At 40.0% G+C, this 16,608-nt stretch overlaps 2 protein-coding genes across 3 annotated transcripts in view; one reads left to right on the forward strand and one right to left on the reverse strand.

Moving 5' to 3' along the window:
• The first annotated feature begins 372 nt into the window (after positions 1-372).
• On the forward strand, positions 373-7,912 carry wdr76 (WD repeat domain 76). Of its 2 annotated transcripts, none has more exons than XM_054770447.1 (15): positions 373-536; positions 721-834; positions 1,493-1,567; positions 1,655-1,741; positions 2,645-2,706; positions 2,857-2,977; positions 3,077-3,178; positions 3,280-3,320; positions 3,398-3,551; positions 3,649-3,807; positions 4,922-5,037; positions 5,132-5,230; positions 5,304-5,456; positions 5,530-5,583; positions 7,378-7,912. In XM_054770447.1, the coding sequence occupies exons 1-15, from the start codon at positions 498-500 to the stop codon at positions 7,631-7,633; spliced, it is 1,632 nt and encodes a 543-aa protein (XP_054626422.1). In that variant the 5' UTR covers positions 373-497; the 3' UTR covers positions 7,634-7,912. The 2 variants fall into 2 exon arrangements, with proteins under 2 accessions (XP_054626422.1, XP_054626423.1); XM_054770448.1 differs by having other exon boundaries at positions 724-834; positions 7,378-7,911.
• LOC129178325 (FERM domain-containing protein 5-like) overlaps positions 6,777-16,608 on the reverse strand; it is a 50,404-nt gene continuing 40,572 nt past the window's right edge. Inside the window, exons 11-14 of the mRNA XM_054770445.1 lie at positions 16,476-16,550; positions 16,320-16,388; positions 15,006-15,112; positions 6,777-12,564 (exon numbers count right to left, since the gene is read on the reverse strand). Of these exons, the coding sequence (XP_054626420.1) occupies positions 11,996-12,564; positions 15,006-15,112; positions 16,320-16,388; positions 16,476-16,550 (820 nt within the window). The 3' untranslated portion in view covers positions 6,777-11,995. The remainder of the gene's footprint in view (positions 12,565-15,005; positions 15,113-16,319; positions 16,389-16,475; positions 16,551-16,608) is intronic.

A 16,608-nucleotide genomic window follows, 5' to 3' on the forward strand; every position in this document is an offset into this window, starting at 1 on the left:
ATAATATAGGCATTAAAAGTATTAATTACAAAAAATACCACATACATGAATATATTAATTTATAAAAAGGTTTGTAATATATTTTAAAACTGTAATTTTATAAATAAAAATATACCTTTAATATTTATTTATTTTTTATTTATGTAATCATGTATTAAAATACTGTAATATTTTGTTCTTGCAGTCCCTTATTTTGTCAAAGGATGGCAACATAACCCGTCGTCCTGAAATTCTGACAAAGTGTCGCTTACATTCTAGGACGTCCATTGGCTACCTACAACTAAAGTACCTCCTTTTTCGTGACGATTTGACACATTTAACCAATGAGCTGCCGGGGTTCCGTTTCACAACACTGCACGAGGCGCTGGTTACAAAACACCAAAGGCGCCAACTTCAGGGGCGCTTCAATTACTTTACAGGACTTCCAGCTGAGGAGCTTGTAGCTTGATAGTTTTGTTGCAGAAGTATTTTTAAAAAAAGACACTTTTTAGACGAACATGGAGACGAGACTTTCAGAGCACCAACCCGCAGACAAGGTAACGGTTGTTTGGCGTTAAGTTGGATACATTTAAAGTGCGTTTGTGTATGTAGTCTTTGTTAGTTCTTTACTGTGTTAAAATGGCCTGTATCATTTAAGATACATAGTTGATTGTGAGAGATCTAAAGTAACGAGACAGTAGTTCCTGAGCGAAATTGTGACAGAAGTTGATGTTCACCCAGCAGGAGATGACCCCTGTCCAGGTAGAGGGAGTCCGCAAATCCTCTCGAAAAGTTTTGGCACCCAAACGCCTTCGATACTCTCCTGCTGCTCTACCACCACCAGTCAGGAGGAAGGTGAAAATAAAACTTAAAGTAATCTTGTGCATCTTGTGAAGCAGTATTGATCTACAATCCACTGAGTGACTCAGCAGTCAACACGCAGCCGTTATTGTCTGAGTATCTGTCAACACAAGTCAGTACACATCACTGTGAGCATTTCCAAATTGTGTTCAAAGTGTCGATATTTAGTGTGAGCACCATTGTTACCCATCACTGCCTCAATCCTCTTGGGCATGGAATTCGCCAGAGCTGCACAGATTGTCGGAAGTCGCGTATCCCTCAATGAACCACAGCTCCACAGTGCTGGCAACACTCATGCAGCCCCAATGCCATGACGCTATCAACACCATGCTCGCCTGTAGGCAAGACATAATTATCTTGCTACTCATTTGTGTTGTCAGCTCTTAAGACAATGATCACTTTGTGTTGACTCATTATCAGTGGATAATTGCTCTTCAGTCTGTACACTGACCACTCTAAAGTATATCCAAGTTTACATTTTGTAGTATTGTCCCTTGGGAAGATGCACTGTAATAAAAATGTTTTCTGAAATGTGAGGGGTGCACTCATTTTGTGAGATGCTGTAGGTTAGATTGTGCAGGTGTACTGAAAACTGGCATCAAAATTCCATCAAAGTGACAGTCATTCTTTTTTGTTTAAATGTCCTAAAAAGCCCAACATAGAAGACCTACAACGTGAAGAAGAGGATTCTTCAGTTGCGGAAAACAGCGGCATGGAAGTTACAAACGTAAGTATTGACGTTCCCTCCAAATTAGTACAAGTTCATTCAATATGCACACAATATCAGTGTTTGACGTGTATTTTTGACACACAGGGTGAAGGACTTTCAGCTTATGAATTGGAGCGTCTTGAGAACATCAGACAGAATCAAGCCTTCCTCTCCGCTATCAATCTGTTTCAGGTAGACACGCATAATCCCGTTAGAATGATGTTTGAATACTCGTTGCAGATGTCCCAAGGCACTGCTCTAATAGACCAATGCCTCCTTTTGGACAGTATCTGTAAACAAGAAACATAAGTGTCTTTAAAACACCCATTTGTTGTAATCCACTACATTCCTTAAACACACTTTTGTTTTCCTTCCATTCTGTGGTCTCCTGTTGTAGCAAAAAGCAAGAGGTAATTTAAAAAAAACAACAACTTTATTCTTCAGATAAGCCAAGCCATGAGAAGTGGGTAGAAAATAAACTTGATACACAAAGCAATTAAAATACACTTTTGCATGGTTCTACATCCTTGTAATAACTGCAAACATGATTTTGCCAGAGTGCTCTTCTTGGTGCATTTGGAAAAAAGAGGACACAAAAACACTCAATAAGTAGACACTTTAATGGTACTTTCTGCAGTTCGTAATTCCTGGTCACTTGGCCTCCATTGGAGTAAATACGGTATTTTCACCAGATGTTATGGACAATCAACATATTTTATTAATTTAGAATTGGCTAAAATATGGAAGGAATCATTCATAAGTAATGAAATCATATTCTGATTATTATGTAGATAAACACCAATGGCGGCACAGAGAAAGTCATCCTAATTAGAAGGCAAAAAGGAGTTACACAGAAACTGTAGTTGATTGGAAAGTTAGAGTTAAAAAGTCCAGATTGCTAGTTCCTATGCCAAACTATGATTGTTTGCTTGATATTTCCTGATGATAACATTTGTGACACAGGAGGCTTTCTCGCTTTCCTGTCGTCTTAGAGCTTTGCAAATCTACATGTCCGGTCATCTTAACAGCAACAGATGAATAATAACAGTGTACAGGACCAGATTACTTTGAAGTAATTGTTCTTGTTCTCTGAAGGCATCTGAGGAGTTGAAACAGTCGTCAGCGAAGCGGCAGCCGTCGCAGAGGGGTCTCACAAGGTGACTCTGTCGTCCTGAAAGAATAAATTGAGTGGGACTGCTCTTGTCTATGGGGTTTTCTTCTTTATTCTGTTTCGAATGAGCCAACATTGATTTCCTTTCCAATTATGAAGCATTCTTGAGTATTGTCTTCATCTTCTGTGGTGGCAGCCGGTCACATGCAGAGATAAAAGAAGTCCTCCCACCTCGCAAATCCCTGCGTCTGCAAAACAAACAAGCTGAGGTCCTGACACTTCCCCCAGAACCCAGAGGAACGAGTGTCATAAGACAGGTAGTTCCATTGCCCTTCTTCTCATCTGCAGTGTTGCTCTCCATCTTTGTCCCTTTTTTCTGTCATCTTCTGCGTTTTATATGTTGTGCACTTTAAAAGGCTTTGCAGCTCAAGAAGCCTGCGGGGCCTTTGTCCATGACGCCTGTCAACATGGCTGAAGGAAGCAAACTGCCACCTCAACTTCTCAAGCTCTGCTCTGACGTAGGAAGCTCGCAACAATGTGCTACATTGACTAGTTACGACAATTTAATTAGTAATATATAATATGTCATATGTAAGTGCACATTTTTTTTTCTCATCAGGTCTCGCCACAAGAAAGAAGGGATGAACTTAATTTGTCAGAGTATGATTTTAACTTTTGACTATTGACTTCCTAATAGTTGACAAACCAAATGTTGACAATCGGACTCATTTTTTAAGGTACTGTTCGTCACTGAGGAAGATGACGATAAGTGAAGAAAAAGTAGCCAAAGTGGTGAAGGATCGCATATTCTCAGCAGCCTTCCACCCTTCTTCCACTAGCCTCTTAATGGCCGCTGGTGACAAGTGGGGGAAAGTTGGCCTCTGGAGTTTGGTGCGTTTTGTTCTTCTATTAATTAAAGTTCCCAATATTAACTTCAAAGATATCGAAACCTTTTTTTTTTTTTTCTCTTCCATGGGTCTTCCCTCAGGGTGGAGACTGGGGCGACGATGGCGTTCTTCTCTTTGAGCCCCACACTCGCCCAGTGGGCTGCTTGGCCTTCTCCAGGGCGCATCCCGCTCAGCTGCTGAGTCTCAGCTACGATGGATCAATGCGCTGCATGGACATGGAGAAGACGGTGTTCGATGAAGTGAGGCACCTGTTTCGTTTTTGTACTTTCCATTTGCGAGTTCTCTCTGCATACTCTTGCTTTCTCCCGTAGTTCAAAAGCATGTAGAGTGAAAGCTCTTGAAACAATTTGGGAGCCAGGTCGAAAGTGTAACAAAAACTCTCTCAGTGTGACAATTGGGACACAGTGAAAATAACCAAATAGTTGTACCCCGTTTATCGCGATTAATTGGTTCTAGACCCGACTGCGACCGTGTATAAGTGTAATATTTATGTAGTGTAGCATAGAAAACATGTAAAGAACTTGTAAATATGTTTTTTAGCATTATTAGAGACCTCTACACTAGACAATGAAAACACTCCTATAGTCACTTTTACACTTGTATTACCCAATATAGTTGATATAATAGAAAATAAGACGTCTTAGACATAAACAAGACATTACATAGACTTGCACGTTAGCATTGACAGGATACTTGGTGGCTATTGTCTCAATGTAGAGTTTCTGACACCTAGTGGCCAGTGTAGTAGAATACTACTGCAATGGCACAGTGAATATTCACACAGGAGCTGCTGTCAGCCACAACTCATGCCAGTCACTGGCACTCTCCACACTACTAACTATGCTAACACTGAGGAACTCTACAGTAGCTAGCTGATGTCACATGTCACTTCCCAGGCCCCGCCTCTTAAAGACGCATACAATGTCACAGATATTACACAAGAGTACATATAACATATTCTAAATGCCTTATATTTGTATTGTCGTTCATTTAGCCATTGTGATGATCTGAATATGATTAATTTGGGTCAAGAATATGTACAATTTGCTGATATATGCATTTTGACTAATAATAGTCCATATTCAACCACAAAATCGTGATGACTCATTAATTTTGAAAAACCGAGTGACTGAGCGATGTTCAATGTAGCGAGGGACGAATGTGACGAGAAAAGTAACTAGTGGGTGTGACTCGCTGCCTATCTCTGCGCCTACCCCGTTATTGACCAGGTGACCTATACAGGATGTACCCTTCCTCTTGTCCTAACTTTGCTAGGCTTGGCTACAGCTTTCCTGTGACATTTGGAAGGATAAGCAATATAGAAAATGAATGAGTTGATTATGTGTGTCGCAGGTGTACGACATTAAAGATGGCCTGAAAACCTTCGACTTCCTATCACATGACTGTTTGACACTAGTCGTCGGGGACTGGTACGGAAACGTGGCCATGGTGGACAGACGTACACCAGGGTATGCTATATTTACATAGGATGTGTCTGCTACTAACTGTACTGTGCTGGTCATTTATAAATAAGCAGAACTAACTACACTTGTGGATTTACAGAACCTCACATGAGTCACTCCACTCGCTGGACCCCAAGGTTCTACGCTGTGTCAGCGTTCATCCTTTACAGCAGCAGTACTTTGCCGTGGCAGTGAGCAAGTGTGCATGATTAAATTTAATTTCTTCTTCATCACTTATTTGACTTGTACTGAACCAATCAATTCATCTACAGGGAGGTGAACATTTACGACAGCCGAAGTTTGAAGAAGAGCAAAAGCCAGCCTGTGTGCCAGCTGAGGGGTCACTCTTTAAGCATATCCAGCTGTTATTTCTCACCCTGCACGGGCGACAGAGTTGTCACTTCTTGCATGGACAACCATATAAGGTGCTTGTTGACACAATCTGCCATTACTCTGTTGTTCTTGCGGACATTTCAGTGATCTTTTGTTTGTGGACAGGATATTTGACACATCTGCTCTGACGTCTGAAGCGCCCCTGCTGACATCCATCAGGTACATTCAGTCACTTCAGACAGCTTACAAATATTCCCTTCAACTCAGCAACCTGAATACTAAAATGAATGTGGATAAGTGGTTAGAATTTAAGAGTGCAGTGTGTTCAGCTAAACACAAAACACACTGCAATTACAGTCGGTACACCTTAATGCAGGGGTGTCCAAACCTTTTCCCCCCGAGGTCCACATTCAGAAAATTAAAGATGGGGTCGGCCCACTTTGATTTATTCTGTGCATTAAAGATGCTAAAACCAATCTAATGGTGACCAATATACTGTACACTACTGGTCAAGAGTTTTAGAACACTCCAATTTCTCTGGAGGAAAAAGCTGCGTTTTTAAGCGTTAAGATGGTCTGTCTCTCTTGAATTGTTAATTCAATTTTTTTCTTGCCATTTTTGTAACAACAAATTACTTTCTCCAGTGCAGTGATGTTCACGAAGGTATAGTACCACGGTATGTTCCAAACACTGGTTTTATGCAGACTGACGCGGTAGTAAGTACTCCAGAAGTTGGGACACCTGCAGGAATTAGTTGCACCAACTGCCAAGGCTTGATCAACCTCCATTTCTGCAGCACGGCTTTAAATTGTTGACCCATTTTGTGGTCCCTGAAACGGGCCTTTTTGTATAATTCTGACATTATTTTTCTTTTTTGGTTAACCTTACCTTTTTTTTTTTCTTTTTTTTTTTTAACCTCTGGCACTTCACCACTTACCTTTTGTACGATTTGTACTTGAACGACGTGAATTTCAATAAATAACTGGAAAAATTGGGGTGTTTTAAAACTTTTGACCGGTAGTGTATGTTATGCTAATGAAACATTTTATTGGCTTTGAGGTAGAGGTGACAAAGTAAATTAGTGTAATATCCAATAATGTATCCCATTAGTAAAAAGCTCATTTTTATTTTTACAATCTTCCGAGGGCCAATAAAAAGCGAGCTGGCAGTCTAAAATGTCTCGCGGGCCGCACTTAGGGCACCCACCTGCCTTCATGGAACAGCAGTTTACAAACTTTTCCACTAGATGGCACAACTACACTCTTTTCCACTGCACAGTACACCAGCCCGACTTGCCTCGGTTTGGGTTGGTTGGTTTTGTGCTTGAAACTAGTACAGTGGGAAACTGCGAAACGCACACCGCCTTTGACCGCAGCAGTCGGAACGAGACACGCTAACAACTACAATGGAGCAGAACGAGGGTCTCATATTTTATTTTACCTGAGACGAGACTGAGGGGCGGCAAGAATATGGAGCGCTGCAGTAAGGCGGAGAAGAGGGTAAGCTAATGTTAGCTTTTGTCTTATTTTTGCCATTTCTAACAGTGCGGCCACAATGTTTCCATGACAAATCTACTCCACTAATGATTTTATATCATCCATATGTTATTGACTTGGAACGTTTGAAACCCCTACCGTTCATTTCCCAGATGTACGTGCTAGTGTTAGCATCTGCTTTTGACAATTGAAAAAAGGTCATTAGCCTTTTAGCAGTCAAACTGTGTAAGGTACCGAGAAGTCGAAAGGCGGCATTACTAATTGCACTTAAGCTTGTGTATTAAAATGCAAGAGATAAAGTAAAAATGAATTCAGTTGATTGAAATGAAATGAATAAAATATATAGCCAGAAGCACATTGCAGTGGTGTGTAACATTATGTATTTTTGCTACCCTGGAGAGAAGCATAATGGAACTTTGTGTCACTCAAACCACAACTGACAAGACGACACTGTCCAAATGTTTTCTGTGACATCTGACATTGGCAGCGTTTTCTTTTTTCCTCTGTCCATTTGCAGACATAACATGCAGACGGGCCGCTGGCTGTCCAAACTGTCGGCCGTGTGGGACCCCAAACAGGAGAATTGCTTGATGGTGGGCAGCGTGTCCCAGCCACGCAACGTGCAGGTGTTTCACGAGAGCGGCCGGTCCTTACACATCTTTAAAGACGACAAGCACCTCAACACCGTGCTGTCTGTCACGGCTTTCCACCCCTGCAGGAAGGCCTTCCTGGGCGGCAACGCATCAGGACGCCTGCATATCTTCTCTGATTGACACTATGAAACACTCTCCACTGCAAGTTACCGCTGTTGGGAGTCAGCCATCTGGATAACCGTTAAAGTACTATTCCTTTTGATGGATCACAACAAAACCTGTCAAAAAATGATTAGTTTAAAAAAAGTTAAGTTAAACAAACTATTTTGTGTGGGTTTTTTTTTTTTTTTTTTTTTTAAGTCGGTGTAAAGAAAAGTGTTTGTTTTGAAACTTACCTAAAAACATTTTATGCAATAAACTCTTCTTTTCAATGGCATTCATTTCATTTCAAGCTGGCAAAATTGCTAAGCACTCCCAATTACTTAAGTGATAAGGAGAGTAGTATCAAAAAAGAATTGTGCTTTCCTGTAAATTACTTTCTTCACTTCTCTCTAAAAGCTCACCTTTTGTATTTATTGATTGAATCATTTTAGCTTCGGCTGTACGTTTAATCGATAAAGAGACTGCAATAGTTGCTGCCACATGTCAAGAATATACAGTATATTTATTCATAAACTGAGTACACCAGTCAGTCATCAGTTGATTTTCAAATGTTCTTTCTAAACTTGTTGGGAGGCAATAATAAACGCAGAAGACATGCTTACAGAGATTTGTCCATGTGCAGAGAGCCACGATTGGATGGTTACTGGTCGGAAGCAACACAGTGTGAGATCATATCATTATAAACCAATCATATCTGGTCTCCCCTCTCAGGATGATGACAAAGACAGTCAATCTGCATTCAAGGTTGGTGTTCGCTACTTGTGCACTTTTTCTTTCCAAGTACAACACGAAAGGTCCATTGTCAGTCGAAAACTTGTGATCCAAGCGAGTCGATTGGCAACGTAAGCAGATGTGATGTACATTAAATTAACAATTTTGTCACATTTTTGACAATGCAGCAACAAATTCTTCACACATGCATCCATGCTGTCTAAGAGCACACTTGCAAACCTTAATCGTCATCACTGAACATGATCTGCACTATTTATTGCTTTTTTTCAAAGAACCATAAAAAGTCAACTTTATATTTGTGTATTTAGATTTATTTATATTCAACTTTATATTTTCATTAGTTTTTATCAGTGCTAAAATCACTCAGTGTGCCACAATATCCCACTAATTAAATCCTAATTAAAAACAACTTGGCTTTATGAGTGTTTATATTAGTGCTCTAATGTGTTAACGTTATCTGTTAGCTAGGAGTGTCACAAAATGAAAACATGGCAAGTCTTCTCCTTCAGAAAAAAACTCGTGGGCACAAGGACTGGGACGATAATATATCAATTAATTAATTCCACAATAGATGAAAATTTTTCCCGGTTCAATATATTGCCATGTGCATGTCTGTTTCCTCGTCTCCTCGTCTGAAACAGGAAGAGGGTTCACTCTGTGCATTGACTTCAGGACCTTGGCGCATTTGTCCCATAGAACAATGGCATGAACAGAGTGAGCCCTTTTGTCAGTCATACAGTCTCTTTGTCTCAGTGGGTGGAGGCGGGACCCCTAGCATACACACAGTGCAGAAGTGTAACGTAGTAGAAATTATGTTAGTAGATTGTAATATATTGTCTTATATTTTTTCACTGTACTTTTCTTCAAAAGTATAGTTAAAATGTGGCCTTGTCTCGTGACACTCCTAGTTAGCAAGTTCTGCAAATGATCAGGACACTGGCTGACTTAATGTGGTGCATCACGGGATTGCTAACGATTGGGAGCTCCTACTTGCCACCACGTGATCGCATTTCACTGACCGATAAGCGCTTGCTACCTACACTATGTAGGCAAGGCTGTTCCTCCAAGTTATACGCCGACCCAGACTCGCCATCTCCGTTTTGGGTAATCACACAGGGCTTCGATGGCATTCTTCCACACCAAACCCATCCAAGCATGCCTTTATCTACCTGGCTTTGTGCAATGTGGATCAGAAAAGGGCCTTCCCCAAACTATTCCCACACAGTTTGAAGAATAAAATTGTCCAAAATGTCTTGATAAGATGAAGAATTCCAGTAGATTGGTAGAAGATTCAGAGTGGAACCGGGGGGTCTAGTCCAACTCCTGATTGATTGGTTGATAATTAAAGTGGTGTCTTTACATTTTACCCCATAAAGTGTACCTGAACCGTTTCTATTGCTGCAAACCTCTCCTAACCTCTCTTAATTAGATACAAGCTTTTTGCCAGTAAAGACACTGCAGGCTAAGGCGAAAGCAGCACAAACACAAATTGTTTCTTTGGTTGGCACGTTGATTAAAATAGCATCAGCATGACTGCGACATGAAACACAAAACTCAAATTTTCACTTCACACCTTTAAAAAAAAAAAAAAAGAAAAAAAAGAAGCTGCTCTTCTACTCTTTTTGCACTTTACAAAATGATGCAACAATGTCACATTAGCCATCAGTGACGGGATTACTTACAGTCTGTGATTAACAGTATCGAGCAAACCATACACTTGACGAGCACTACGAGCTTTAGGTCACATCGGCCTATTACTTGCACACAAGATGATTGTAGATGTGAGCATTATTTGGCTGATAGTTTGTTTATTTTATTTTTTTAAACTACCATTTTCATTCCTCTACAGTCTTTGGATGGTAAAAGACAAAGGTGCACAAATACTAATCCAGTATGTAATTATTTCAAGACCAAACGACAAGAACAAAGGTGCTAAATGTATTTGTTTGACTTTTATTTGCACGGTGTGGCTGAGTTTGTTTTTCTCCTCTGTTTTTTTGTGCCAAAATAAAAAAAATGTAATAAATTATTGAATTTAACATAATGCGACTCTAAATTGTCCATAGGTATGAATGTGAGTGTGAATGGTTGTTTGTCTATATGTGCCCTGCGATTGGCTGGCGACCAGTCCAGGGTGTACCCCGCCTGTCGCCCGAAGTCAGCTGGGATAGGCTCCAGCATGCCCCCGCGACCCTAATGAGGAAGAAGCGGTATAGAAAATGGATGGATGGAATTTAACATAATGATTTTGTAGATTTATTTTGATATAATCAAGTTATTTTTTAATTAATTATGCTGAATCTCTCAAGGGAAACTCAATAAATTGCATTTATTTAATTAAATTGATTAAATTTATACATTTGGCTTAATAAAATAAAATAAATGTATTAAATTGCCTAACAATTTACTAAAACGTGAAACTGCTGACTCATTTATGTATTAAAATAACACATTCACTACCTTTATTACAGGTATTTAATCCTCAAGTTGCAATGACATACATCACGTTGTACATTTACTCAGTTCATTTTATGATGAATTCCAAAATGTTCACGTTGTAAGTAACTACTTCCAATTTGAAATATTCATTTTAATGTCCTTATATTTATTTCATTATGGCACAACACTCCCTTACCATTAACACCTAAAACTGTGTAAAAAGAATCATACTTTAACTACGATCTTATCTTATCCACACTCATCTTTCCCCTCAATGTCGCACTTTCTCTCTTGCCCGCATGATCAAACAACTTAACCATCCTCATTGTTGTTACAAATGAGAACATGAGATTAGATTGCCTTCCTTGTCTACATCGCATGACTGTAACCTTCAGTAATAGCGTTCCGACATACGGTACGGGACCACGACAGTAAGTACACTTGCACAGTCTATAATCATTTGGATCGACACTGTCAATAATATGTTTATTATTGTGGTTGTCGTTTGGAGTAGTGTAGAAGTGCACTGTATAAGCTGTTTCTAGTACTTTGTTGACCTTATTTTTAGCTACATGACACAGTCCAAATATTACAAACAGCATTATGACGCGGTTACTGCATGACTGCAAACACACACGCAACACGATATAGCTCAAGATTGAATAACTGCAACACAGAAATAATAATAATAATAATATATAAATAATACAAATTAGATTTTAATTAAATATTATCAATATTTTCTTGTGTAAGTGTAAGTGTAGAGCGTATCAATAACTAAGAATATTATACTTATTAGTATTGTCATTATTAAAATAATCAGCCTAATGCAGATGCACCTTATTAATAATAATAATAATCCAATAATAATAGTTATTGTTTTTTTTAAATTATAATCCAAGATCTCAAATTATTATTATTACTATTAGTTTTATTATTAGTATTAATATTGTTATCAATACTCAATTATTTTGAAAAGTAAATTTGAATTTCAATCTTTCCTACTGGGACGTTGTACAAAAATAAGATATTTAAATTAACCTGCGTAATACGAGTGCTTGTCCTCTCATAGTGAACAAATAAGGGACAGTCCGTGGCTTGTGACATGGAAAAGCTGTGTGTAACGGGGAAAAGGGCCGCCATCTTTGTTTCTGTTGTACGGCGCCTGCAGTGGATGCTTTAGCAGCAGTGTCTTCTTCTTGTTGGGCCTCACTTGCTGATGAGGAGCCCTCCCATCCATCTGAGCTTACAGGCGAACCAGCGCCGCAGCGGGCAGAAGTACTCAATGTGGAACTGCTGGAATTCCGGTGTCTTGCGGATGTCTCTCAGGAAGGCGATGTCCAGGTCAGACTCTGTCAGCATGATGAGGAGCAGCAGCAGGGCGAAAAGCAGTCCGATGGTGACCAGAAACAGACGAAGAACACTCAGGATGAATTTGTGCAGCTCCTCCACGTCACTAGGTGGCGACGGCCTGCTTCTAGCCAAGCGTGGCGCTCTCCTACCAACCCTAGACTCCGCCACCTGGCCTTCCATCGATGCCCCACACTCGTCCTCGTCAATGTTGCGGGGCGTGCCATTGAGGTGCATCTCCATCCCGTGTTCAGCCACGGGCGTAGGCAGGACGCTGTCCGCGGGGCTGTAGGCCTCGTCGGAGATGACCGCAGAGGAGCTGGCCTCACTGCCGTCCACTGCCTGGCCTCTAGAGGGCATGAAGGATTCGCCATGGGAGACGGAGCGCACCGGCGTGGAGTGGGCGCTGTCTCTGAGGGACTCCAGACCTGTTGACATACGAGAAAGTATCGATCGCGTTATATCTCAAAACTCAAATACACCAAAGATCAAACATTTTGGAAAGCAAACAAAATATTAGGGACATTTATGCTTAATGTAACGTTAACACAGGAGTACCTGTTTATACAGCAAAACATTCACGCAGTGACTTCCTGTTCAAATATCATATGAAAACTATAAATCTACCTAATAATAATAAATATAATGAAAATATAATAATAATCAATAAAATATATAAGAAATATTTCATTTCGTATGATATGTTAAATGTAATAATACTTGATAAATTAAATAACATTACTTGATTTTAATGAAGTTTGTCTACATGTGCCCTGCAATTTTAATTCATATAAGCTTTTAAAAAATATTTCAATAAGAATAACAACAACAAAACTTACAACACTTACTTTTACCCTCGTATGAAAATGAAGAATGATGGACAAGGTTTAACCCTGATGATAGCGATGATGTGATCTGTCTCTATAATGGAATTTAAAGCTACAGGTGTAATAATGTGCCCTCAGAATAACACATGCAAGGTACTCGGGGTAACGTGAAACTGTCTTGTAATATGGAGAGGTGCTGTGGTGACCCCAAATCAACTATATTACTGGTCTATCATATTGTGTTAGCAATGGCGTTGTTGTTGTTGTTTCTCGCGTTTCTACGTCAGACGACTAGTATAGTAAGCGTGTACATTATTAGGCTTGTTAACTAAAATGCTTGTAAAATGCTGTCAAACTGTCACAATAAGTATAAGATGATTGTTGCTCACTGTGCCTTGATGGAGTCTCATTTTCACTAATAACAGAATGTTTGCGTCTGCTGTGTAAATGTGAATAATGAATAGTGGAGGTGATGAAAAGTAATTGGAAAGAAAGCATATTTGCCTGTGCCGCAGTGGGAGTGATGACACTTATAAAGCACTTTATAATGCTAACCACTCTTAACCAGAAGATTTCTGCATACAGTGAAGTCACTTGAAGCTGTATTTAAAGCTTAAGTTTTTAAAAATCATCACCTTAAGACACGACTAGAGGAAATACTTGTCAGACAGCACAGCAGGCTATTTTAGGGACCCATCTCCAGTATGAACATTTAGGTATCTCCAAAAAACAAGCAAGTGTTACCTGCACAGCCATGAGGAGGTACACCTAGCCTGGAAGGAGCCTTAGACTTACAACTCGGTCCGGTATCAGAACCTTCTGGGAGCGAGGGAAAGAGCGGAAGGGCTCCCAGGGCCTTCCCCAGCAGCCGGGGTCCCAGAGACAAGACGCGTACCTTCACGTCCCGATAGCAGTGGTTGATCATGCGCAAGTGAACGTTCACTTTGGTCTCGATGCGGATCAGACACTTGACCATGGTTCAAGGTGAGGGATATGACCTTGACTGTTCCTGCTGACTCAGCCCGGGATTGTCGCTAATGAGCTACCCTCTACTCCTACTTCTTGCTACCAAGTTGACAGTCCCAGTTGGACTGGAAGACAGACGGAAAAGACAAGGCCCGGGAATGTGGTCCCCCTTCTCCCATTTCCCACTTTGCTGCTGTTGGCTGGGACTAACCCCCCCCAGCTTGGCCTCTCACAGCAGGAGCTATTTTCGGACAGTTATTATTACCAATGGAAATACCAACAGAGACAGAGTGACAGGACAAAACACCGGGGATCATATGAAGGGTTCAAGGTCAGGGTTGTGTTTTCAAAGTACCGTATCGACCCAAATACAAGACGACCACCATTATGAAGACCTGTATTTTTTTAAGACCAAAACAGACAGAAAATAATCTCTCCAGGTCACTGGTGTATGTGTGAGTGACTGGAAGAAAACCTTTGACTCACCTGGGTGAAAGTTGTTCGGTGCCACCTGTTGGTTTGCATGTACACTCCTGATCAAAATTTCAAGACCGGATGAAAAATTGCAAGCCTTTACATTTTGTACTGCTGGATCTTGAGGAGGTTCTAAGTAGAGTTTCAAAGTGCAAAAAGTAGAAATTGGAGTGCGACAAAACAAATTTGGAGTCAGCAATTTATTGCAAACAACCATTTAACCATTTAACCATTTACCTGACAGAAAATGACATTGAATCCGTCTTTTTGCCAATATTTTGTCTTTCAAAGGCTGTGGTCTTAAACTTTTGATCAGCTGATTGACGGCCTATTTCACTTCAATGGTTGTTTGCAATAAGTTGCTGACTCAAAAACATATTTGTCACACTCCCATTTCTTATTTCTGCATTTTGAAGCTCTACTCAGAACTTCCTGAAGATCCAAAATTGCAAAATGTAAATTCTTGCAATTTTTTAACCGGTCTGAACATTTTGGAGGAGTGTATAAATCTTTAGATTCCAAATATAAAATATGTCTTATATTCAGGTCAATACGTTACGTATCCATTGGTGTGTGTGATGTAGCATGAGTGTGTGTTGTACCCTCCATGATGGAGATGTGCACCGCTCTCCGTCTTGTCCTGGGAACACTCGTCAAACGGGGGCCGTGTGTGATGGACGGACAGCTCCTGCTTGGCACCATGCCCGCCCTGGATAAACCCACACTTATTTTAACAACATATAAATCCACACATACGGTAAGCACTAATTGTGCTAATCGTGTAGCAAATGAGCAAACACATACAGTATCTCATAAAAGTGAGTATAGGAATCCAGCAACCCGTTTTTTTTATATCTTTTCAATGGACATTGCTATAGAAATGTCACAGTACGTGTTGAATTCATGTTTTCCTCAATGAACCACAGCTCTCCAGAGCACTCAAATTTTGCGGCTTCACTCTGACGGTTTTTCAAAAATGTATAAATTATTAAATTATGCTGTTTCGTGGTTGAATATGGCCTATTAGTCAAAAAATATGCGTACTGCAGCACATTTTACATATTTTTTGCCTAAAATAAGCATTTTCAAACATAAAAATGGCAAAAATACTTACACTGTAAGGCATTCAGAAGACGCATTGAAAGACGCTGTGATGATATGTAGTATTCTATAATGGTCACAGGGTGTCAGTAATGTTACTGTAACGTTTGGTGAGACACAACAGACGGCAGACTTGATCGCCGGAACAACAGGCTTTTATTGCAGGTTTGAAAGATCTTACAAAAAAGTCCTGAATAAAAATATGGGCTGCTGTTGCCGACGTAACCGACGACAGGCTAAAACCCAACTCTGAACCGCCGACGTTACTTCCTGTCCATGCGCCATTCTGCTCTTATAGCACCAGAACACATTTATAGCAACACACGTTTTATTTATGTCATAAATGAACTCTTTTTATGTCTACTATATTGGGTAATACAAGTGTAAAGGTGAATATAGGGGTGTTATTTCATGTTTAGAGGGCTCTAATAATGTTAAAAAATATATATATTGAGAAGGTTATAAAGTTGAAGGCTGTTTTCAATACTCAAAATATTATACAATATATATATAAATATATATACTACAAAAATATTTAATTTATAAATACGGAGTCCTACATCATGGAAATTCACTTATCCCGGTTGGGTCGGGAACCAATTAACCGCAATTAACGAGGGATTACTGTATATCCATTACAGTAACCCCAGTAATCCCAATACTGTAGGGATTACTGTTTCACATTTTGAGTATTGACCCTTGACAACATATACAGTCATAATGCTTGCTGAAATGAGTACTCACTTTTGGGAGATACTGTACATAACAATTCCAAACCATTTGTGAGGAGATTATTGAGTGATAGAAATTCTGACCTGTGGATTTCAGGTGGGTCCCTTTTTATTTTGGCGCTTTGCTCCATGACCTCTTTTGCAACCTTTCCACTGAGAAAAAAAAAACCCTTATAGACCAGCTCGTCCCTATTTACTGTACCTCATTCAATGATAGCGGACATTTGTGTGTATGGTTACCTGTATCGGAAGCGACTACCCTTGAAGAAGAGATTGCTACTGGACACTGTGCGCACTTGACTCGACTTCTCCAACCTGATAGACAGAAAAAAAAAACATGTCTTTTTACTGTAGACGCGGTCCAGGTTGTTTG

This window comes from Dunckerocampus dactyliophorus, chromosome 3 (genome assembly GCF_027744805.1).
Source record: "Dunckerocampus dactyliophorus isolate RoL2022-P2 chromosome 3, RoL_Ddac_1.1, whole genome shotgun sequence".
In the NCBI taxonomy this organism is placed as follows: domain Eukaryota; kingdom Metazoa; phylum Chordata; class Actinopteri; order Syngnathiformes; family Syngnathidae; genus Dunckerocampus; species Dunckerocampus dactyliophorus.